The sequence below is a fragment of the Bactrocera latifrons genome, unplaced genomic scaffold (genome assembly GCF_001853355.1).
Source record: "Bactrocera latifrons isolate USDA-ARS-PBARC rearing strain unplaced genomic scaffold, ASM185335v1 scaffold_22, whole genome shotgun sequence".
Classification (NCBI taxonomy): domain Eukaryota; kingdom Metazoa; phylum Arthropoda; class Insecta; order Diptera; family Tephritidae; genus Bactrocera; species Bactrocera latifrons.
The window spans coordinates 206150-231135 of NW_017535741.1; the positions used below are offsets into that span (position 1 = coordinate 206150).

Sequence of the window (24986 nt, forward strand, 5' to 3'; positions counted from 1 at the left end):
TAGAGATGATCAGAAAGCATGTAAAACCATACGCCAGAAGATTTAGGTTATTCACAAGCAGATGGCACTAATTAATCCCCGTTTCTTGGATCCCTTAAGGGGGTATTCTACTCTAGAATTTTGAAAAAATCGATTTTTTTTTCATATATTTAAAGTTTAGACCCTTCAGAACATATCCTCCAAAGGATTTTTAAAAACTAAAATTATTTTAAGAGCTACAGTTACTTTAGTGACGCAGTACCTAGCGCACTAATAAATGACTTAGACTGCCTGAAATTTGACTCACTTTTTTAAACGCGTTCTTCTCGAAACTTCTTTTTTCCACACGGTACCGGCATTATCTCAAGTTCTATACAACAGATTTACTTGAAACTTTGTGTGAACCTACTTTATATAATCCTTTATCGTGCAACGTGTCAAAATTTTTGTTTTTAATATTTTAAAAAAATTCATGAATTTCAAAAAAAAGCGTAAAAAATTGTTTTTTATTTTTCAGTCAGTCGCCATTTAAAAAAAAAAATTCGTGTTCCCTGAAATAGGGACTATAACAGCATCCTTACTGGTTAAGAATTTCTTTTTATTTTGACCACCAGGAGAGTCAGGATCAATGTCACCAGGATGCGCCATTTTTTTTTGCACCTGTCTCTCCCCCCTATAATTATTTAAATTTTTAATATTTTATTGTAAATTTTTTTTTTTGTGTTCTTAAGATATCAATAAAAACACAATAATAAAATGGATAGTAAAAATATTTTTTTTTTGTAATAAAATTCAAAAAACTGCCAAAAATTTGATTTCTAGTGTAGAATACTCCCTTAAAGCCTCGAGTCGGTGGGATCGTAGTGAATTCATTATTCAATTGTTCTATTTTCTAAGCAAGATAATCAGTTGCGTCTAATTTGTTTTCTTGATTGACAATCAGAACAAAAGATTCATATGTAGTCGAAGCGTAGTTGCTTGTTGCTCTCTTTCATAAAGTACGTTATGATTTACAATAATAATATACTATATATCAGTTCGTTGCTCTTAGAGATAGTAGCTCCTTCTCCCAATACTAATAGAAAACTAAACCTATATCTGAATCTGAATCGGATATTTTAAGTTTGCCACGATGTTTGTAATACCCTACCCTATAAATTTCGGAATGACGATTTAGCCACGTCCGTCTGTCCGTCCAGTTGTCTGTATATACGCAAAATAGTCCCTGATTTTTTATGATATTGCTCTGAAATTTTGCACCAAGGAGCTGCTTGTCGAAACGACCGATATTTCACTACTATAGCATATAGCTGCCATAGAAAATATCGTTCGAAATCAAGTCCTTATACGGGTAACTTTTTTATTTGAGGAGGTATTTTCACTAAATTTCACACAGATCATTATCTAAAACAGTAATGCTAGCTCCAACGAAATTGTTCAGATCGAGTCACTATAGTATATAGCCACCTTCCAAACTGCCTATCAAAGTTCTAGTAAGAATTCCTTTGTATTTGTAAAGTTCGGTCGAAGTAAAAGTGTTTTTTTTATGAACGAATTGGTCTCTCCAACGTGGACTCTCTTCTTAACTAATAATTAAAAGACTATAGAATTTTCATTTAAAATATTTGGACTACTTCCATGGATATGCTGAAAGGAGCTAGAGGGACTTAAGTGGCATTCGTGCATTGAACACGTGGCACACATCATATCTGGGGATTCTTGTTCATCTCAAAAACCGATTGATTTTTTCAAGTCTTTTTAGCTTAGTATAGTATAGTAAATAGGAATATTAATTATGAACCTAGTCTAGATCCTGCTTTAGAAGGTTGCTAACGAACCTTCGGATCTTTTCCATACAGGGTGATAAACTGCAACAATCGTTTTTCTTTCCACTAAATTATACGGTTCTTCCGATAAATTATCATCACTTTTAAAAATTTCCTGTATATAGTTCTTCATACAATGACTTCATCTGACCTAAAAATCAAATTTTTGGGTAGGATTCAAGTTCTTTTTTTTTAATTTCACTATTTTGCAAATTTTTTTTCGATCGTAGGTCCCTGTACGGATTGTTTATAGTGCCGCGGAGAAAGAGTTTAACTCGAAAAATATGTAATTTTTTTCAACAAAATTTAAAAAAATTAAAATCCGTTTTTTATTTAGTATAAAAGCTGGGAAGAAAAAATCTATTATTTTCAAATAAGCAAGAATATTCTCAAAACTTTGGTTCCTTTACTCTGTCTTTATAACTTCCATGAAAATTCTGATTGTTCACTTTGAGTGAGGATAAATCAAGAAAGTCGCCAGAAAGATCCCGCATCTATTCGTAAAATCAAGTATCTTAAATATTGTAGTAGTAGTATTCTGTTGGAAATTTGAGATCCAGTTCATTTTCAAACGCTTTAGTGATCTAAACCGTGGATGTAGAGTACATTGCACCCCGTTTGTAGATTGCTTAGTTCTGCTAGCTCATCTAAGCATATATTTTATGGATGCTTGATATCGCTAGTGACTACTTTGACTGCCAATTTCTACGTATATCACTTTTTCCTACCTGAGCTTTAAATCAGTTAATTGGCCAGGATAATTATATTATTGCGCTTAATGTAGCTCAGCTGAGCCGCACACCTCTCATAAACCATAATCTTTTCGCCTTGGTTGCAAAGGCATAAATCCTACGTAATCTCAGGGGAACTTGCCGTAAAAATGTACTTCCATTCGGCTTCTGCTGCTTTGTACACACCCACATAACTGTACGGTAATCGCAGTTTATGCTTTCGTCGCTAGTTTTACAACTCTTTAAACAATTTCCCTTTTATTCAAGGCCGCAGAGGCAGTTAAGCGTAAGATAACAAAACCAAAGCAACAAAAGCAATGTGGAATAGTAGGGCGGGGAAAAACTAGAAGAATAACAACAAAAAACACAATTGTATATGTATGGGTATGTAAATATCATGTGCCACGCCCACACATCAGCTGAACAAACACACCCACACAAACACCCACAAGTGCCCAGAAGCTTACGAGCAATCAACGCCGAGTTATGCAAAAACAAAGCAAATAGTCCGTTATGAGCAAATTGCGGCGCAACAAAACAATTGAAGAAAGTTAGCAACAAAGAATATGGAAAATGTGATATAAAATAAAAGTGAACATTTTAAATTTGAGCCAGAAGTGTGAAAGTGAAATTATGCGCAAGAATGCAATTTTGCATGGGAAGCCAACAAAAACAATTGTTGTAAATATGGAGGCGCAAGTTTTAACTGCTTTCATGTTTCTAAGCGCTAACAATGCAGTGCAGTGTTGGGTAAAAAAAATCATATTTATGCATGTAAAAACGAAGCGCATTCTGGTTAGACAAATTCCTTTATATAGCTCTAAAATTTTTAAATCTACATGTTAGTTTGGTTATTATGATAGTTTAAGAATTTTAAAACCTAAATGCAACACTCCATCGTCAGTTGTCAGCAATAAATTGGCAACTATCACCTGCTTGATGCTTCATTTTTGCACAGAACTGTAATTTGTTAAAGAGCCCGTTTATTCAAGCATATAAAAGAGTATGACGCCCCATGCATGTTTGCATGCTTGAGATCACTCTGGGCCAAGCCCTTGCATTTCCTTTACCTTTATGTGGGCTTAACATTGACGGGTGGCAACAATGGCAGCGCACATTATAGCATATTTAATCAGAAATGTGCAATATTTACACATTGCATTGCTTACAAATACAAAATATATATACGAGTGGTTGACACACTTGGTCACACTATTCAAATATTAATGTTGAAGACCACAAACCATCATCGATTAGGTTCTGGAAGTTCCAGGTAATAGTCACTGCAAATTTGAACAATTTCAGAAAGCTATCGGCGTAGATTTTAATGATTTTAATATCAGAAGATTTTAAGGTAAGCAACGCGACTTGGATGAAAGTTCATGGGGGATGGTCTCTTACGTTGCAGGTCCCAAACCCAGCGCAGAACCCTGGGGAGCCACATTCCGCCTTCTCACTTTAGCTCGCCTTTAAACGGATGTTTTTTGACTCCCCAGAGGATACTTGGTCTAAGACCGGAAGTCGTGAGATATACGCCACATTGACACTATAGCCGTGTAACCTCTGTTTACGCCAATAAAGAAGAAGACTTGGAGGGAAGTAATAATATTATTTGAATCTCGCAGCAAAGAAATTTAATATTTAGTCTAGGGAGAAGACAAAATGTATTCTCGCGTTTGCAGGAAGCTAGCTTTCAGTATTAGCTGGTATAGCATAAGTCCCTCCCTCTCCATTTTACGAATTTATTAGAGTATTCCATTGAGTTTTTGAAGTTCGGGATATTGATAGAAGGACTAATCGTATAAATCTCAAAACTTTTAAGAAACTATATACATATTTCTGAAATGCCACCTAGGGTTAATTATCTTGAGCAGTGTTGGGTCGTTTTGATCGGCAGACTTCTCACTTTTTCTTTCTATGAACATTAGTCGCCAGATAACGAGGTTTTCAAGAGTATTCACATTACACCTTTTCGAAACAAGTTCTCATTGAGTATTTTAAGCCTCATTTCCGATTATTTAGCATCAACCCATGGTTGTTCAGTCACAAACTATGACTTGGGGGGACTAACGATTGCATATTTATAGGCGCATTACAATCAACTTGATGCAAATTTTGCAGTCAACAAATATTTCCCCATCAGTTGAGCAAATGTGCTCAGCGAATGCGAAAGAACGATCTGGCACGTGCAAAACTACATCTGCAAAAACTATTTTCATACATATGTATATTTACAGTTAAACGCACTCATTGCATAATTTCCACTCTTTCGCTTTTGGTTATGCTGCTAGCAGGAAAAGCGCAAATTTTCTTTTCTTTTCAATTATCTTCTGCTGCAATTCGAACTGTGAAGAATTTTGAAGTACTCGTACTTCTGAGCTTTTAATCAGATTTGGTGTCTACAAAGTTTTAATTAACTACTCACAAATGAATACTTGGTTTACTTTTGAAACACAGTTGCGAGAATTTATTGAAATATGGAGAAAGCTTCAAGTATTAGTGTGATTTACATATGAAAATATGTATGTATTTATATTACCTAAGGAGAACACCAAATTAGCGGTGATAAAGCCGTCGGAGTTTTCATTAAATTCCAAGAATTATATTGGAATAATGATTCGAGACCAGAAGAGCTCGTACTGAACTGTTTCAGAATATAAAAGAATGCGTTCTATTTTGATGATACAATAATAATTTAAAGCGATAAGAGCTCTGTGTTTAGTTAGCTTCAAAACTTTCCTTTTTATTCCATGGGATGCGATATAGTTAATTCTCATTGTGCTGACACATTCCTCAACTTTGCTTACGGCATTGATGTTTTAAGCTTCCCCATTAACAACTCCAGCTTCAATAATATGATTATTCTATTGATATTAAGTACCCTCTCACTTCTATTGGTATTTTAAGTTACCTGTGAAAATTATCATGATATGATATCGCACGATCTTGGTATCCAATTTACCGGTCCAAGACGTGATATTGTTTAATCTGCTCACCGTAGTGTGCTCTCAATAAATCCATTAATCATGGCGCGATAATGGTCGCCATTCACGGTTGCGTTCTCGCCGGCATCAGTTTTGAAGAAATATGAACCGATGATCCCACCGGCCGATAAACCACACCAAACCGTTGCTTTTTCTAGATAAAATAGCAGATTTTGATTCCTTTCATATTGCTCTTCGTCTGAGATGCCATACCCTTTGAGCTCGAAATGGACCTCATTGCTGAATAAAATTGGGCTCGAAAACGTCAGATCTACTGCAAGCTTTTCAAAATCCCAGAGAATCGGACGATGTCGCTTAGGAAAATCGTCAGGCTTTAGTTCTTACGTATTTTACAAGCTTTCAATTCAAGATCTTGACGTAGAATGCGCCTAGTCGTTTCCTACGCCAGTCCGAGTTGCTGCGAACGAAAAAGTATCTCAACTTCAATCACCCGTTATAATGTATTGTAAATACGTTAGACTTCAAAATTAATAAACAAAATATTTATGTAATATATACAAATTTTTTTCCGAATTTTTGGTTTTATTGCAAGAAAATAAAGATTAAAATCTCTTCTGAATAATATATTCTGTAATTTTAATCTCTTATAAATACTCACAGGCATTAGTAAAGGAATTTTTATTTCCTCGTAAAATTTTGAAAAGTATTTAGGTCATATATTTAAATACATACCACATACATATGTATATAATATTATATATGTATGTATATTATAAAATATCTGAAAGCGTGTGTCGCATTATCCTTACAAAAGCAACAATTCTAGTGTGTGTTGTAAATAAAAAAAATCTAAAATATTTTTGTTCGCTTGCACTCTTTCGCGCCGTTTCGCTTTTGAGTTTCAAATGGTCGCAAAATAAAATGCAACGATTTTTGCTGGAATCGCACTCATTTCTCCATAATCTCTGCCAGACAGTGGGCGCATCGCCACAAAGATGATTTCTAATTTCCTGGCCACTATGTGGAAAACATGAAGCCAATTATGTGGAAAATTTTATAGTGCAGTTTTGTTGGCAAATCATCATATTTCTCTTCGGAAATGTGTGCGTGGTTGGCAATAATTGCTTTTAGTTTTTTAATTGAAACGGAAACGAGTTGTAAGGCCAGTTTGAGAGCAAAATTATGTTCTCGTTTAATTGGAAAAATTTGGAAAATAACTGGATGATTAGAATAGAAAGTCAACAAAAAAGTGAACATAACGTGAGTTTGAAAATATAATAGAGAGGGAAAGGTAGTGAAAAAATATATCAAAGATCTGCAAAGGTTAAAGAAAGGAAAAATACTAAAAGAAGTTTTATAATATCAACAAAAAGGGGAGAAAGAGACCGCGTCCTCCGCTGAAAGTTTAACCAATTAACACCGACTCTGAAAGCATTATATGTACTATATATCTTCGTAAAATAAATAATGACTTAATGGATCCTCACTTTGACAAACGACTATTTCTTGATGAACTTTCTGAAACGTTTTACTGAAAGTTAGGGTTCTATGGAACAACAAGCAGTTGCTTTTTCCTCATCCACAGCATTTCAATCAGAGAATTTTTTTAAATTTCTTACACCATAAAGATCAAAGCAAAGAATATTTGCTCGCTAGATCTGGAGGTCTAATATTCCAGTGAAAAATCTATTCAAATCCTTCGTCTTCAGTATGAAAGTCTTTCAGGGATTTTTAGAATTCTGCTTTTATTGCCTTAAGGTGTATAAATACTGAAAGTCAAAAGGCCAATATTCCCGGTAATGAAGTCCAGCTAAAAACCTGGCTGGATGCAGGCTATCACCTCTTTTCAATTTGTGATTCACAACAATACTACTTGACTTAAAAATTAAATAACACGTCTGAAAATAAAATTTCGTTTTGCGGTGGTTTTGAAAATTCTTGGTTGCTTAATTTTATTATCCGAATAATAGAAGTATATGAATGTCTGAGTCTGCTATATTCTAGCGAACTACAAAAATGCCACCGAAAATGCTTTGCTCTAAAATATCCAAGAAAAAAAGTGAATTAAAATGCCTCTAAAAGCTATATACTAAATGTACCACATATACATATTCTCCTCAAATCTGGCATACATGCAACGTAAAAATTCGTATTTCGAATAGCAACAACAACACTTGCACCCTAACGCTTGTACACTCAATGCAGGCAAGGAACAACAGCTGATAAGGGTGAGTTACCGTGGTGACCTTGCCTACCAGCGCAGAAGGTTGCATACCTGCACGAACATTTAGCATTTCTTTGACCTTTTATTGTTCCTTCAATTCACACACACTTTACATTTATTTTTATAGATATAGTTTACCTTTGCCGTAATCTGGTTATCGCTTCTCGGCCTTATGGCTAAGATCAAAGTGTAGTATCTGTTCTTATCAGCTTAACATCTGATAGATCCTCCATCGGAGGACAACAAATGTTAAACTGATTTTTGGAAATTGACGGAGTGTTTAGGGGCTTGCTCCACCTCCATCACGGGTTGGCCCGGTATTGCAGTACCACCGGGAATTCAGCCCAATTTAGTGAATAAATAAAAATGTTTTGAAGACAGCATGAGGTTAATTTCTATCTAAGTAAAGAGCTCTTCAAAGGATGTGAAATTAGTCAAAGCGCAGTAAAAGATGGTGAAGATTTTGAGAACTGAGTGTTTAATTTTTCGTATTTTTCCTAACAATTTATCATATTATAGCCAATGTTAGTCGAAGGGGGAAATTGGAATTGCTATCGACTAATGGTTGAATGGTTTTATAATTACGATTCGATCACTCAATTTTGGCTGACTTTTTGCCAAAAATAGCAGAATTAGAATCTAACAGAAAACTCATGGATTCCTGACGTCATCAATAAAAAATATTTTGTTTGCAATTTGGTTCGACTCAGTAAACTCGATATTATTATATAAAATGATCGAACTTTAGTAGTCCCGTAATAGGCCTTTATACCTAATGCCTTTTAAAGTAAGTGCAGGTGGCTAGCTTATCCCAACAAGACCTGGCACCTGCAAGCAAAATAGTTTCCTTAAGCCTTATTAAATTTTTTCGCAAAATACTCCTTTTACAAGCCGAATACATATTCACAGATCTCTATGTTTTATATAAATATATGTATCTTGTTTGTGTACATCTTTGTTATGAAGTCGAGAAGAAGTAAAATTCTTTAGTCCCCACCACCGCGACTAATCTAACTCTTGCTAGCTCACGGAACTTTTCACCGAAGTAGCGCTCTGTAAAAGCTGATGAATAAAAGAAAGTATGCCAAGAAAGCGGTAAAACTTTTCACACACACTCATCTTGGCTTGCTGTAAAAATATTGAACATTTCACACAAAGTGCTTTTAAAACTAGAAGACTTCAACATTCCCTGGCGCCCACGAGCTGTACGAGTGTGTGCCGAATGTGTAGCGCTATTACGTAAATGTAAAGGTTGTGTGTGTGTGTATATGTGACTTAAAAATATATTTTTAGTGCGGTTAAACTTTTCGCTGCATTCATGAGTACTAATTGGGGTCTTCATAGTTACAAGCATTTCAATTCAATTTTCTTTAGTTAAGTTGAAAAAATGTTAACCGAAGTGGATCAACTCTGATATGAGAAGGTAGTGGTCAATTTGTGTTCCTTTCTTTGTTAATCTAAGGGTGGATATCTAGGAAGTGAGTAGGTTAGACTTCTCATTAAAAAATTCGAAGATCGTACTCGGACCTAGAGCAGTCATTAGCTCTTTTCCCGGATTTAGAGAATGGCTTTACTTCTTCCTCAAGAAAATGTGAAGCAATCTTAAAAAAAACTCTACAATTTCGGCCATAAGTGGAAATTATGTATCATCATATGTAAGTAGCATTATTAAGCTTTGTTCCATTTGCGATTTGGCTGTAAATTTAGCATTTACCCAAGGCCTGAGGGACCTTGAATCATGCTTACTGCCTCCTACCCTATCTTGACAGGTCGCTTGTTTTATTTAGTCGTTGAGTGAATGGAACGATACACTTTATATTAAGTGTTAGTATTTACGTAATAGATATAATAATGGTGCTATCTAGTATATAATATCTTGAATATCTTCCAAGTTGTATATCTAAATAAATATAATAGTTCTTGTGTCGATTTTCTGGATTTTATATGTTTATAATATTCTCTCGCATAGAATCCCTTAAATTTTACGCCAAAATGATGTGGAAAACGGTTTGAGACAAAAAAGAAAAACTAATCTTAATTAAGGGGTTGCGGGTTCCATTTTTTATGTTTTTACTAAATTCTACAACACCTCTTGAATACTGTCATACATTTTGAAGTTGATCCGAGTAATAGTTTCGGAGATACAGCCTTGACAACTTGTGCGCTCGAGGCTGGCTAGGCTAAGTGTATCGCCTTTTAAAGATTTATTTTTCCAAAAATTTCAGTATTTCGGTGTTAATAGTGTGTGATTGCAGCAATGAAAAATTCTAAAAAAATATTTAGTTTTTCATATAAGAAAAAAATTGTTCAAACAATCAGTTTTTTCTGAGGAAACCCATGTAACCTCTTAAGATTTCATGAAGTATTTTAATAATATATGTATATATACTAACCCGTACCGACATAAATGACTGTATCATGTCCATAACTGTTCACTTAAAAATTAAATTTAATCAATTCAATCTTCAATTAAATATCTAAAACTGGATTTTATGAATTTTAGTTTTTTATGAAAATGAAACTCTCAGAACCTCAACAAAACTTTAATGGATAATCGGCGCAAACGTAATATATTTTGTTTTAGTTGTCTTCGATTTGCCACTCCTGCGCTCGCTAAGTTTGAGGTTACAACTACATTATAAACCAGTAACAAATTATTTATTCAAATTCAATATAAAAGAGTCTATGTACTTCATCAAAGCCGTATAAGCACTTGAAATTTTACTTAATTTTAGTTTCACCAGTTACTTTATTTATACTAGTTAGTTGTCTGTTTTTTGTTCTTTGTGGAAATTATTGCAATTAAAAGTGAATGTACCTGTTTGCACAAAAATAGTTGTTGATTTGCTTATATACTTAAATATATACGCTCAAACATATTCAGAGAATATGGTGAGCATTTCAATGCAATATTTTGAACCAATAATGACAGCCTCTACTGAATAGGTATTTCATATAAAAATCTAAAAAACATTTATGTAAAGCCAAGCAGACACTAAATAATTAGCTAATGGCTCAAATATGTCACGAAAAAGCCTTCTGTGAAAAATTATTTGGACTTGAGTAGCCATTGAATTTGAATTTTTTTCTATTCGTTAACCAAACTCAGCCAGCATCATCAAAATAGAAGTACTAGGTATAGAGCAGGCCTGCGAAGTTCTATTGAATAGCTGCAGTAGGACACGCCACAGAAAGCAACCAAATACATGGGAAACCAGGCAGCTTTGCTTACTTTGTCGATACCACAGATTAATTCAAACGTAGTCAACAACTACAGAAGGCTTTAAGCTCACTGGCCAGTCAACTCCACTTGTCCATAATTTGGGATGTCGGTGACAGGAGCATTTTCAGTAACGAAAAAGCGAATTTTTTGGTAAAGTTTTATAAGCATTTTGAATAAATCGCACAGAACTGATGGAACACAACAACAAGTTCAAAGACAACAAAACAAATATGGTCGAAATATGACAAATACAAATCAAAGGACCTGCTATCTAGGTTCAGAAATAGTATACACAAACTTACAGCTATTATCACAGTGCGCTGGCTTTTTGGAGAGCATGTGGTAAAAATCTGCCTGCCTTATAATAGTAGTTAAAGCAGCTGCAAGCAAGAAGGCAATACGAAAACGGTTTTCGACTTTTCTTCGACTTTATTCACAAATGCGACACAAAATGTTTGAAACCCGTCATGTACCAAACCGTGAATGGTTGTTCACAAAAATTATAACGGGCAAAAGAAGTTTCAATGAGTGCAACAAATGGTTCGAGCACAACAAGAAACGGAATAGCAAGGCTATAAGGTTCTAAGACAGTGCATCAAAATGGCGCATCCAGCGCTAATTGACCCCCTGGAAGCGGCACTCCACATCAAACATTTTCAGCAGCATTATCATGCTTGACATTAAAACCGACGTTTTATTGTTTTTTTCTGTCCATTAACCGTACTGAATTCATTCCGCTTCAACCTGGTTCCTTGCTATCCACACATTTCATAGACATTCATGACCCGTGAGAAATGTAGTTCAAGAAATTATAAACGAACCGTCTCCGTAGAAATACATTGGAAATAATTTTTACACTTAACTTAATCTTACTCACAGAATTTCGATAGAAAAGGCCTAATGAACCCTGGAAAACGCTACCATTAACAACTCGTCATAGCGATCTGAAGAGATCATCAAATAAGATTTTTTTATTTTGGATCAGTACAATACACAAAAATGATTAATCGAAACCGATCGCTAATCTAAGTGTTTTCTAACAAGGAAAATATTCATTTACTTTGGTTCAGCTAGATTACGACATGCTCCTCTGATATTTTTGTAGTATCGGCTTCATATTTACCGTTATCCAAAATCAATTTATTGAAGAGAACATTTATGATATTCCAATTTAATCATATTTGCAATGTTCTTCAAGGAATACAATTGGAAGTCTTGGAACTTAGATCTAAGGTTTAAATAAAACTCTTGGTTTACTGTTATAAACCTTGAATTTTTGTGCCAAAAAAACCTAAAGTTAAAATATTTCATCAGAAAATTCACCGAAATATGTTCAATGAGCTTACTTATGCACACTCGCGAGCAAACACTTCTACTCACAAGCACTCACGACCGCTTTCATCCACTCATGCAATATATTAAGCTTATACTCGGCGAAAATAACCAAAATTAAGGAAAAAAGATGCAATGCCTGACCCACCATCAAACACATACACAAACACAAACAGGCTTGGAAGCGAGCGTGGGCCATAAGCGTGCGTGATGGCATGCGCGCATTCATTAATGTGTGCGTGTGAGTGACGATGCAACGACAAGTGAAGCGATAACGCCCGTCAGCTTTTCGCATCAATAGCCACAGAATATAACAAACAACACACATCCATCCAAAATGGAGAGAGAATTTATGCTGTACACAAATACGAGCATACATGTACAGAATAACGGCATTTTTGAAAGTCAAGCCAACCAGTTGCTTGCCAGTCGCGCACCAATTCCCTCTGTTCCACCGTTTACAGGTAACAGAATTTGCATTCGAAGCACACATTCAAGGTTTTCACGCACTAGGGTGTGATCAAAAGCTTTTAGATATTTTGGAGAAAATGCTGAAAATACTCTTCAAAAATACATCTGGAATTATTAAGCATATTATACATTAGCTAAAAATTTACTAAGGTTTACTTAAAAAAAATTGTAGCAATTTTGTTCTTGTAAAACGAGAGAAAAATTAAATTAACAGCAGTAGTTTGAGCTCCGGCAACTTTCTCAAGTTATTTTTAGGTAATATTAAATTAAGTTAGGCGGTATGACTAAATTACTGAAATTTATCGATAACATGTTAGACATTTTCATTGAAATAATCGATTTTTATGTCGTCGATGTTAATCAATATAGGGAAATAATTTATCGTGTTCAAGAAATACTATTAATAATATTAATTTTTTTAAATAATCGCTGTTTCATTTTAAAATTATCGATATACATGCTATCGAAAAGAAATTTATTTTTTCATTTTAAATATTTCGATATCTTGGAATAGACATGCTCAAAATTAATATTATTATCGTTTTATGTTGATTTGAATATTTATGGATAAATAATTTCTTTGTCCATCTCTAATAGAGCATGAGTAGTACCTACAATACATGTATTTTTTCTTCCAAGTCAATTTACTAAATACTGTTCTTGTTTCGTTTCAATTGCGCTTTTCAACTAAGTATTATCTACATTCACATGAAGCATGTTCACGATATCATTTAGCGCAAAGGAAGCACTCAAAAACACACACACAAACGCTCACTATTGAGCATTTGAAATTTGCAAGAAATTTTTACTTTTTCTTGCGCAATCGGGGTATTTTGCTTAGCTTTGTCGCTTTTCAATTCGCAAGCGACTTTCCATCAACACTTACTTATGCATGTGTGCATGTATGTATGTATGAAAAATTTAACGCTACTCACACACACATGCAAAGCGTGTTTTGAATGAGCATTGTTTTGAAGTGCAACGCTTCAAGTGGTTGACGACGATAAGTGTGATGATTCTTAGAACCCCTAGTCGCTCGCACACACTCATCCATATTAATCCACGCTCATTGCCATACACACAAATTTCCATACGCACGCATACACCTATGTGCCGGAGCTTACACTGGAAATTTATGCTTTCATCTATGCTTGCATTACGCTCTCGAGTGTGTTTCACTTTTGGTAATTGAACTGAAGTGCGTGGCAGAGAAATTCCTTAGCTGCGATACAAAGACGTAGTGGGCACTGTTGCACTGAATGCGCAAAAAGTGCGACTTTGTAATTCGATGGCAATATGCAAGTATGTGTGTTACATAGTGTGTTGATTGTTGTTTTTGTTTACAGCAGTTATGTTTTTCGAGTGCGCTTTCTCAATGCTCACTTCGCCCTGTTTTGCTTTTCCTTTCAAACTTTAATAAATTCACTCGCAGTATTGACATGGCGTATACGCAACATTTTTTGGCTTATCTGCGCTGTGAAACTTTGCTTCGCATTTGCAAAGTTGTTTTTCGAATTAAAAATGTTAGGAAAGTTTCAGTTCAAATTCCTAAATATACATTTTTTAGTTTTTTTATATTTTAAACTTTTACTACAGAGCTGTTTACAACTCTGTAATGGAAGGTACTGAGTTCAACAGAAGTTGCAATAAGCAAAATGGTTTTTGCAACTTTTATATTTCGTCTTATCTATTTCATCATTCATCCTTTTAACTATCCAAAAAATTAATAATGTCAAAACTTCACTGTTTTCATGTTTAAATTTGTGATTTATCATTCATTCAAGGTCGTGTTAGCTTTAGAACGATATGGCTCCATTGTAAATGGAAACTTATTCGTGTTTTACTACTACCATTTTCTATTAAAAAGTAGCTAATCGCCAATATAAGCAAGAGGAAGAGAAACCTATCATAGCGAAAGAAATGTCATAGTTTTTCAGGCGAAAGCTATAAATGAGTGAAAGCTCTAAGCTCAAGAGAAGTGTCACTTGTAATCACACACACACCCGTGGTTTATCACTTTTATTTTCTATAGCCGATATTACAAAGGAAATTAAGCTCTAGGAGGAAGAAAGCTCAACATTTTTCGAGAGAGAGCTCTGAGCTCCAGAAAATAATTAAAATATGTGTGAAAAGCTAGGAGAAACCTTGTCTAATTGAAACAAAATTGTGCAATAGAGTTACCACCTGCTGGAATACCACATCTGATCCATATATTGCGGGTGTGTAAATGTTAAAAAATATAATTAGACATATTGAGGAAGGAATTCGAAAAATATAGTCAGGATCTGTGAAAAATATGTGTAAGCTATAAAGCATTTAAAAACCTTTAACGTGACTGTATTGGGGCAATGTTACAAAAATAGAGTTGCCAACTGTTACAAAAATAAATCTGAGCCAAATGTTGCACAATGATAATGAGTTTAAAAAGAAAAGTAAAGTAAAGAAATCATTACTTTCGACATATTTGTAATAGGGTTGCCACCTGGCGAAAAAAGTTTTCTTGAAGAACTAATAAAAAATAAAACAAAATTAAAACGTTAAAAAAGCATTTCGGTAAGTTTTAATTCAAATACGTTTTGGAACAGAGTTTCCACCTATTTAAAATCTAAATTATTACCTTTACGAAACTTCCAAAAACTTTTCAGTTGGCTTTGATTTAAACATATTTTGGAATAATTTAAACCAAAATTTTTAATAAGAGGCTTTCACTAGTGGCTCTACACAATTAAATAAGGCTTATACAAATCACACCCATTTACATTTTAGCATTAGCAGTATTTTCGCAAAATGCAGAGCTTTCACTTTTACCAAAACGCTTTCACGATTTCACGATTTCTGAAGTTTTCGCCAACAAATGAAAGCTCATCGAAAGCTTAATATTAGAATGGACCAACGAGTGAATTTACAACAACACATACCAACACTTACACAGTTTTTACTACAAAAGCTCAACACAAAAAACTTTCAGCTAATCCCTTGACAAACACCATAAACCTGCCACTGAATCACTTTTGCCCGTGACATTGAAAAACGGCGTAAATTTCAAAACTCAGCACTACAGACAATTAATGTGTGTGTGTATGTGCTCATGAGTGCCCCGCTGCAGGTCAACAACAGATTTACGAGATAATTTAACACACACATACAGTCATAGGCACACATAGAGACAAACAATGGTAGTGTTAGTGGCGACGGTGAAAGCAGCATGACAAAGCAGCCGCCAGGCCGATAAAATGCACGCCAGTTAAGCCAACAACAAGAAGTAAGCGTAGAAAATGACTGGCAACAACAAAATAGGCAAACAATCATCAAATCAGGCAGCGAAGCAAATGGGTCACCGTGGCCTTAGATGCGCTCGCTCGCTACAAACTGTGCCTCGCCGCGTGGCTGTGCCGCTTTGGCGAATGTCAAGTTCAAATATGTGGCAGATCCTAAATGAGTGGCAAAATGCAAACACATGGAGGTAGAAAAGAGAAAGCAGCGCGACACGCCTACTCGGTCGGTTTCTCATAATTTGCAAATGAAGGCACGGGGCTTTCATAGCTATTGTACTATATATGTAGGAGGGGTCTTACCAAAGTTCGCTTGCTTGAAATAGATTTGGTTCATTAAGGATACTTTACTTGATATTTAGACGATCCGGTAGATTGCCGATATCGAATCTTTTGCGAAAGGTGCTCAGGGTCAGAGGTTAGATTATATTTGTTATTTTTGCTGAGAGCCAGATTTATCTATTATACATTTTGTAAATCTTGCGTCCGCCAACTGTCGAAGTAGTTCGGTAAGTGGCGAAATAGTATTGTACTTTCTTCTAGACTGGACTCTCGTGAGATTAGGACTAAAAAACTTTGGATTTGATTATCTTAACTAACCTCACTAACGAGCTGAAAATGCAAGCAATCCAATTGGAATAGTTGTGATGAGCTCAAGACGCCGATATAGACGAGAGCTAACCATTTTCAGTAGTTTCTTTGGTGCCTCAAAGGACTTTTTAAGAGAAATTTCTCGATTTCAGGCCAGCTTTAATACCCAAGCCGATACCCGGACTGATTTACGTGAGATACATTTGACTCTTACACCTTTGCTAGATGCTGGCCGAACTTCTATTTCCATTTAACAAATTTCTGGATATACAGGTTGAAGCGTCTTAGAAATACTCATGATTTTGTGAACATTTATCTTGAGGAAATACCCTCGAGGATTCACCGAGAGATGGGCGATGGCCATATTAAAAACTTTATGATGTAATTCGGAGCCGGGACCGAACTGGGGTATTGCGTGGTGCTTTTAGAACCTTTAACCCCAATACCAAAGAAGTTGGCATTTTATCGAGTTAAAGAATAAACGTTTGGTGAAGGATTGCAAATTGACTATACTGGATAAATACCGTTACTCTCTTGAAATATTGAACCGTTGCTGTATTTCGGCTTAATATGGCAGTACCTCGTGGAATCGCAAACAAATTACATTTTTTTACAGTTTTTTAGTAAATTTTCATTGGTAGCCTCGGCAGTTCACACTCGTCTTTTGTCTCAGCAGTAGCTCATAACGGTATGTCAAGCGTACAATGCAGAGATCGTCCCCACTTTTGGCAAACATGTTGGCCTTTAAATTAGCCACACAAACGCACACACATCCACGTATAAGCGCGCCAATACCCCACACTGCGTGAAGGCGTTACAGCAGCCTGAGTTAGCGCCTGAAACTATGCCACTCTGAAAGCAAGGTTACGGCGGCTCTAAAGAAAACTGTCAACAAACTGTTGAGTCAGCACAGCCAGCACACATGAATACTTGAGCTTATTATACCTTCTTAGCCATAATGTGCATAATGTCAGCGGAAGTGGGCGCCTTAATGTAGGCTACCATTTGGCCTTTTTGTTTATGTACATCGTGGAGCAAGCAACCCTCCTACCAGGCACTTGGTAATAATGGAACTAAGCCCAAAGACAATAAATATATGCATCTGAAAAGTAAATAAAAACGCAACAACAATGATCACAACAAAATAAAGGTTAGCGCAAAGGAGCTGCTCTTTGCCTTAACTCTGCGCCTATCAACAGCATTGTCTGCGGCCTTTGCGCGCCAATAAGTATGCTATGTCGAAATAAAACCGGCGGCTTGCCAAGTTCTGTTAGACTTGCAATTTTATTGTGCCAGTTGTACTTGTTATTGCTTGTTTTGTTGCAACGCTATGCTGGCACAGCCCAGCATTGCCCGCTCGCGTACAGTTCTCGTTGATTTCGTAGCTCTGGTACCGGCCATGTCAGGCCCCTTGAACACATTTCATTTAACTGTTGCCAAATTATTTTGTGATTGCATATTTTCGGGCGATTGCGCCATAACAAGTTGTAGTGTTGCATTTTCAAGGTGAGGCAGGCGGGCAAGCGCACGGCAGTGCCTTACATTGTGACACAATGACGTCATCGTGCCGAGGACCATGGCTGTTAAGCGATGAGCGAGCGCACAGAACACGAGCAATTTCAATAAATTCAAGTGACATTCATGTGGCAATCACATGAAGTGTGCATAGCTTTTGGCGCTTCCGGGTATATGTGGTTTGACATAAAATACATTGTTTTTCTATTTTCCAAACAGGAAATTTACAAAACTCACACAGTGCAAATAGCGCCTTGATTTATACTCGCACCGTGTGACCTGTGTGTCTCTTCGGCTGTTTAACCTTTGGTTTTCGCGCCATTGGCGCCAACATGTAGGCCTTTAAATTTAAGTGTCCGTTATTTGTTAGGAAATATTTGAAAATAGAAAATAAAAGCAAGCACAAAATATGCGGCTTCGACGCCGCAAAAATTGTGGACACAGCTCGACCTTTTTATTGCGCAAATTTAAAACACAATCGTAGATAAAAAACATTTGCATACATTTTGGCGCATAACACTTATGACGAGGTTAGGATAACCGAGTTAAGGATATAGGCAAGTTTACAACAGCGCACCAGTCGTTCTTCTTTTTCACTCTTTGGCGCCAATTGGAGATTTGAAGCGAAGCCAGGTCCTTCTACACCTGGTCTTTCCAACGGAGTAGGGTTCTTCCTCTTCCTTCGCTTCCCCTCGCAGCTATTGCGTCGAATACTTTCAGAGCTGGAGTGTTTCTGTCCATTCGGACAACATGACCTAGCCAGCGTAGCCGCTGTCTTTTAATTCGCTGAACTATGTCAGTGTCGTCATATATCTCATACAGCTCGTGGTCCCATTGACCGCGATATTCACCGCGGCCGACGCGTAAAAGACCACAAATCTTTCGCAGAATCGTCCATGCCTCAGCACTATGTAGCAGGACGAGAATAATAAGCGACTTATAGAGTTTGGTGTTTGTTCGAAGGGAGTTTACTTCTCAATTGCCTACTCAGTTAGAGTGTATACCTCTTGCACGCGTTATTCTGCGTCGTATTTCAATTCTGATATGTTGTTGATGTAAAAACTGGTTCCAAGATAGACGAAATTATCTACGACTTCAAAGTTATGACTGTCAACAGTGACGTGGGAGCCAAGTCGTGAGCGCTATGATGACAGGAGATATTTCGTTTTGTCCTCGTTCACAGCCATACCCATACTCTTCGCTTCCTAATCCTGTCTGGAGAAAGCAGAACCAATAAATATCACCTACCTTCCTTCCCTCGACCTTCCTTTTACGGGTCTTTTTTAAGATTTGGCGCATTATTAAAACCTGATCGATAGTAGACTTGACGGGTCTAAAAGTCAATGATAAGATCTAATCAATTTGTTGACAGTGAGCTTTAGCCTTTCATATACTACGCTCGAAAAAAACTTATACGCGATGGTGAGGAGACTGACCCCACCGAATTGGCGCGGTCTCCCTTTTAGTGAATTGGACAGTGCGATATTCTACAAACAAGCTAATGCATGCTCCTTATCCGTTCTTCGCCGCCGTATTTGAATAGCTCGGCGGACAATCCATCGACACCCGACGATTTGCTGCTCTTCAGACGGATAATTGCTATTCGAACTTCTTTACATATGCCCGGTCTATCGTCACCGATTGGGAATCGAGTTCACTATCTCCAGGCCATTCAGCAGGCTAGAGAAGTGCTTCCTCCATAGTTTCGGTATGATCTAAATATAAGTCACTAAATCACCTCTGCCCGCTCTGCAAGAGTGTATGGTGTAAAGTTCTCGTATCCAGGATAATTTGGTTTTCGTGACTGGAACGTTTCCGGTTTTAGACACGGTCCACATCAAGGTTAAGATTATTTTCAAATTTCTTCGATTTTACAAGTTCTCTTTCTTTCTGAACGAATTTGAAATTTTAGAGAGCTTCAAAGCTCTTTCATGGGTACCTTAATACCATTCCCACGCTGTTTGTTTCTATATCTCCGAGGCGAATCCTGATTTGGTAAGTAGTCAAGTTGTTTCAAAAGCGCTCTAATCTATCTGTGGTTGGAACTGTAGCACTGCTCAAGACTTCCTCGATGAAATATCATAAAACAAGAACAACAAGAACTCCGTCAATGGCACTTTTAACTGTTTAATTTCTGGCAGCCACGCATATGTATGTATGTACATATGAAACGCTTAATTTTGTAAAGCAAGTAAATTCTTTCTTCAAACATTTCTCTTCACAACACTTTTGTTGTTGTTATTTCAAATTAAATCAATAATTGTAACTCCATTTCTTTTCGATTAAAAATTTGTAAGTTGAATAAAATTGCAAAATAATAAATTTTAATTATTTTTCTTCGAATTTGTTTAATTTCTTGCAGTTGGTCATACTTCTGCACTGAGAAATACATTTTGGACACAACAAAATCTTTTGTACTTGCAACGTGATTGGTTGGTGGACAATAATTAAATGAGGCAACATGGGAAATGGCATGAACAAGGTAAGTCTGAGCTGTGATTAAAACTTTTAATTGCTTCAATTGTGCTAGAGATTAGACTGACTGGGTGATTTGTTGCTCATTTTGTTATTGTACTGTTAAAAAATCTGAAACTCAACTGTCAAATGCGGACCCACTTTGCAAGTTGGTTGTGTTGTCCAATATACGTTTTTGGGGGCTTCAGCGCCATCTGTCAAATGCATACAAAAACTACGAAGAGCGTACGTTCTTAGCAGAGATCGTTTATCATGGACAGAGAATGATAAACGTTCTCTGTATTAATTATTGCTCAACACAGGGGAAATATAAATAAATCTCAGCTGTTCCACTGCAAGCCAATTGCAGTTGTCAAGGCAACTAGCAACAACAAACATTAAATAGCGAGTTCAGAATGCTTAGCAAACAACTTAGAAGGTCTTCAAAAATAAACATCTTTATTTAAAATGTTAATTTCGGTTACTTGACGCAGCTTTAAGGCAACATGGATTGGCATATGAATTTGGCAAGCAACTACAAGACGCTTTTATGCAACCTTTAGCTGCTATCAATAATATAAATCATTTTAATACTTTCAGGTGTTGCCCGGGCTCTATGTTGGCAATTATCGCGACTCGAAGGATCAGCAGCAGCTGGACAAGCATCAGATTACACACATTATAGCCATACACGATAGCCCAAGGCGCTTGCTGCCGGTAAGCGACCAAAAAATTATACATATTATAACACAATTATTACTAAATCCCAATTTTTCTTTTTCAGGACAAACACTATCTGTGCGTGATGGCTGCCGATACACCGGATCAGAATCTCTCACAGTATTTTTCCGTTTGTAATGATTTCATTCATGCTGCGCGTCTCCGAGAAGGCAATGTGCTGATACATTGCCTGGCCGGCATGTCACGCTCCGTTACTGTGGCGGTGGCGTACATAATGACCGCCACCAATTTGAGCTGGAAGGAAGCATTGAAGGTAGTGCGCGCTGGACGCGCTGTGGCCAATCCGAATATCGGTTTCCAGACTCAGCTGCAAGAATTCGAAATGTATCGCTTAATGGAGGAGCGCAGACGTTTGCGTGAACGTTTTCCTTCAACAGCGCTGGAACATTTGGATCGCTCAAAGTGCTCAGCAGCGTTGGATAACTATCAGGAACTCCTGCAGAATCGTGACATTTGTGAGGGAAATTGTACACGTGGTGAAAAGTGTCCGACAGGTGCGATGATGGTATTACCATTAAGTGGGGAAATTAGTGATTTGAATGGGGGACAAACAGCTGCAAGTGGCAGCTACGCAAATACAGATAAAAATGTAGCCTATATGATCTCATTTGCGGCAGAAAAGTGGGAAATCCTATCTGTAGATAATAGTGGTTTGAAAAAAGGTGGCGATGAGGATGACGATGAAGATGACGATGAAGATGAGGTCAAGCCACTAGAAAACTTACCAGTCGAAGATGGGCCTGTAAAGGAGCGTGGAGAAATTCTAAGCAAAGAGAGCGGTAATGATGATGATTCGAATGAGATATGCTTTGAAGATAACCAAACAGGACAACAGTTAATGGAAAATGTTTTGTATTTTCATCCAATGGAAGAGAACCAAGTGCCGATTGTGTCACCGACAATCGTAGAAAAAACGTTACCCGAGTCAACTAATTTAGGAGCAATTGAAAACGCACAAAATAAAAGTACTATTGATATATGAAAGAAATTGAAAAAATGTGGAAAATCAAAATTCTTTAAATTAAATAAATTATACTCCAACCAGTCCTGTAGAACGCGGTTGCATTAAGTCAACAAATTAATTTTTTATGTATTAGGTTGTCAAAAAAGTCTTGCGATATTTTTTTATTGAATTTTCAATTGTTCATAAAAAAAATAAAACTCATGCCCAGCTCTTGACCAATGCTACGGCTGCTACTATCCCGGTCTCTTTCGACCAATTCAGCGATTTTATCGCAATTTTCGACGACAGGCCTTCCGGAGCGTGGCGCATCTTCGACCACCTCTACACCAAAAACGTTGAAACCATCGTTGTGCGATGGAAATGGAAACTGTATCGGGTCCATAAACTGCAAAAATTTTATTGGCGGCTTGAGATGCATTTTTGCCTTTATCGTAGTAGTACTGTAAAATATGCCGTATTTTCTCTTTATTTTGCTACATGTTTGCGACGCTATAACTCACGAACGACTTAAAAGAAACGACAATCAATCAAACACGTGTTAGCGCAACTAGAACTACGCGCTCTCAGCGCCAACTAGCGAAAATACCGCAACACTTTTTTGACAAACTAATATTTTAAACTAGCTTTCTCTCCTCTTAAAAGATGTTACCTATAGTCTTACTTTTTCTAATGCAGGTGTCTGCAACATGGATCCCTCGAAGGGTCTATTCCGTCGTCGTCCCTCTTCGGCGTCGACGCGTTCACGTCTTCGCGGTCAGCCATCCACTTCTAGTGCTTCAGCATCGCCTTCGATATCCGCTGCTGGCCTTGCCAATGTAATCGCCACAAATGTGGCTCAATCGTGTCCGACTTCGCCAAGTCATTCACCGGCCACACGTCGTTCGCTGGGCACACAGAAAATACCCGAAGATGAGGAGGCACAAAACCCACCCATACAAACGACAACTACCACAACAACAGCGCAAATAAACAACGAAACCACGACGGCCACCAACAACAGTAACACGACCACCACGTCTAACACGAATACTACTACCAACACCACCACCGCAGCATTGTCGCCGCTGATAGCGACAGCGAGTAGTTCAAAAGAGGCGGCCGAATACGCGGCCGCCATCAACGATGCGAAACGTGAAAGAGAAGCTCTGCACAAGTCACCGCCCGCTGCACGCATGCGCAATCCACGTGTGCACAGCGCTGGTAGTCGTTTGATAAGCGGTTCAGCCAAGGCGCGCGCCGCCGCATCTGCTACAGTGGCAGCCCAGCAGCAGCAGGATGAAGTGGTGAAGTGCACCACAACTAGAAATGGTGGCGTTGCCGTGAGTGGCAACAATGGGCAAGCGCAACTACAGCGCAGCGCCAGCACGGTAAGCGGTCTAACGGTGCGTCCGTACAGCAGTCCGGCAGGTTTGCATGCGTACACGGGCAAAGTGCCCGGCTCTGTGCCATCGTCCGTCCATGGCTCGCGCGTAGACCTTCGCGATCCAGATAAGGGTTCGGCAATTTATTTGGGCTGTTCGGCACCACGCAATTCGACATTGTCGCTGTCTTCACGCACCTCTTCAGGCAGTTCGGCGCCACCGTCGCCGGTGCGCACGCCGCCAGTGAGCCCGCGGCACGGCATAAGAAGGTAGAACTCAGATACAGTATTTGTAAGCACCTCTTAACATTATTCAACTCATTTTAGGGCTGCTACTGTGGTGAAAAAGCAACAGCAAAGGTGAAACAACTGCAAAGCCTGATAATGGCCCGTCGCAACGATCATTGCTGGAGCAATCCAAATACACTACTTTTCGTCGGAAAAAGTGAAACGATCAGAACCGAATTCTCACGAGCTATTTTCGCTCATTTTTGGCGTACTAATTGCGGACTAGCAACTGCAAAGCAAGCTAACTGTCTTTGTATAGGTTCCTTCAATTCGGTAGACTGTTTAGGATCATTGTTTTTAAATTGTCAAATGTTCAAAACATTGGAACACTGTTAATTGACAATTGCTAGGGTAACCAGAAGCATTTTCCCGCGCTTAGCTTACACTTGGCATAGAATCTTCAAAAACTCAAAGCAATTACTTACGTAGTACTATGGACATAGGAACTTAGCAAATATAGTTTTTTTTACAATACGAAACTACTAATTAATTTACTGTTATATGTATAGTATATAGCATAAGACAAACGCTTGCGAAACTGTGAAATTAAGAAAACAAAAAATGAAGAAAAATGCAATTATTTATGAAAAACAACTTTCAGAACCGATTGAACACGAAATTTAAATATTTTATGTGATAAATTAAAGTAAAGTTAAAAGAAAAAAACATAAAAGAGTGCAAATAAAAATAAAATTCAATTAAAAAATAAAACAAAGTTATGTACATAAATTAAAAAAGTGAGAAATTAGATATAAGCAATTTAACAAAAACAATAAATAATATTTGGAAACAAATTAAAAGAAAAATAAATTTATCATAATGCTAATTATAAAAAAAAAATGTAATCACTTGTTTTGATTTTAAAGTAAAAAATAATTAATTCAATTATTTATAACAGAATCAAAACCTGTGAAAATTAAATAATTGCAAAAAATAAATATTACAACAAAAATAAAGACAATTGAATAAAAAATCAAAATAATTTAAAAAATTATTTGTTAGCAATAAAACATAAATAATTAACAAGTATTCTAAAACGGGATTTGAAGTAAATAAACCGCAATTATAAA

General features: G+C 36.9%; 1 protein-coding gene across 3 annotated transcripts in view; it reads left to right on the forward strand.

Annotated features, from left to right (window-relative positions):
- Window positions 1-24586, forward strand: part of LOC108968524 (uncharacterized protein YBL113C) — an 89734-nt gene extending 65148 nt beyond the window's left edge. Inside the window, exons 1-7 of one of the 3 annotated variants that reach the window (XM_018932611.1) lie at window positions 20331-20401; window positions 20472-20591; window positions 20887-21090; window positions 21164-21280; window positions 21348-21798; window positions 22944-23898; window positions 23956-24586. In XM_018932611.1, coding sequence (XP_018788156.1) covers window positions 21070-21090; window positions 21164-21280; window positions 21348-21798; window positions 22944-23898; window positions 23956-23992 — 1581 coding nt within the window. In that variant the 5' untranslated portion in view covers window positions 20331-20401; window positions 20472-20591; window positions 20887-21069 and the 3' untranslated portion in view covers window positions 23993-24586. Of the gene's footprint in view, window positions 1-20330; window positions 20402-20471; window positions 20592-20886; window positions 21091-21163; window positions 21281-21347; window positions 21799-22943; window positions 23899-23955 lie in introns of those variants that run through there. The other 2 variants (XM_018932612.1, XM_018932613.1) reach the window with 2 other exon arrangements.
- Window positions 24587-24986: the final 400 nt, after the last annotated feature.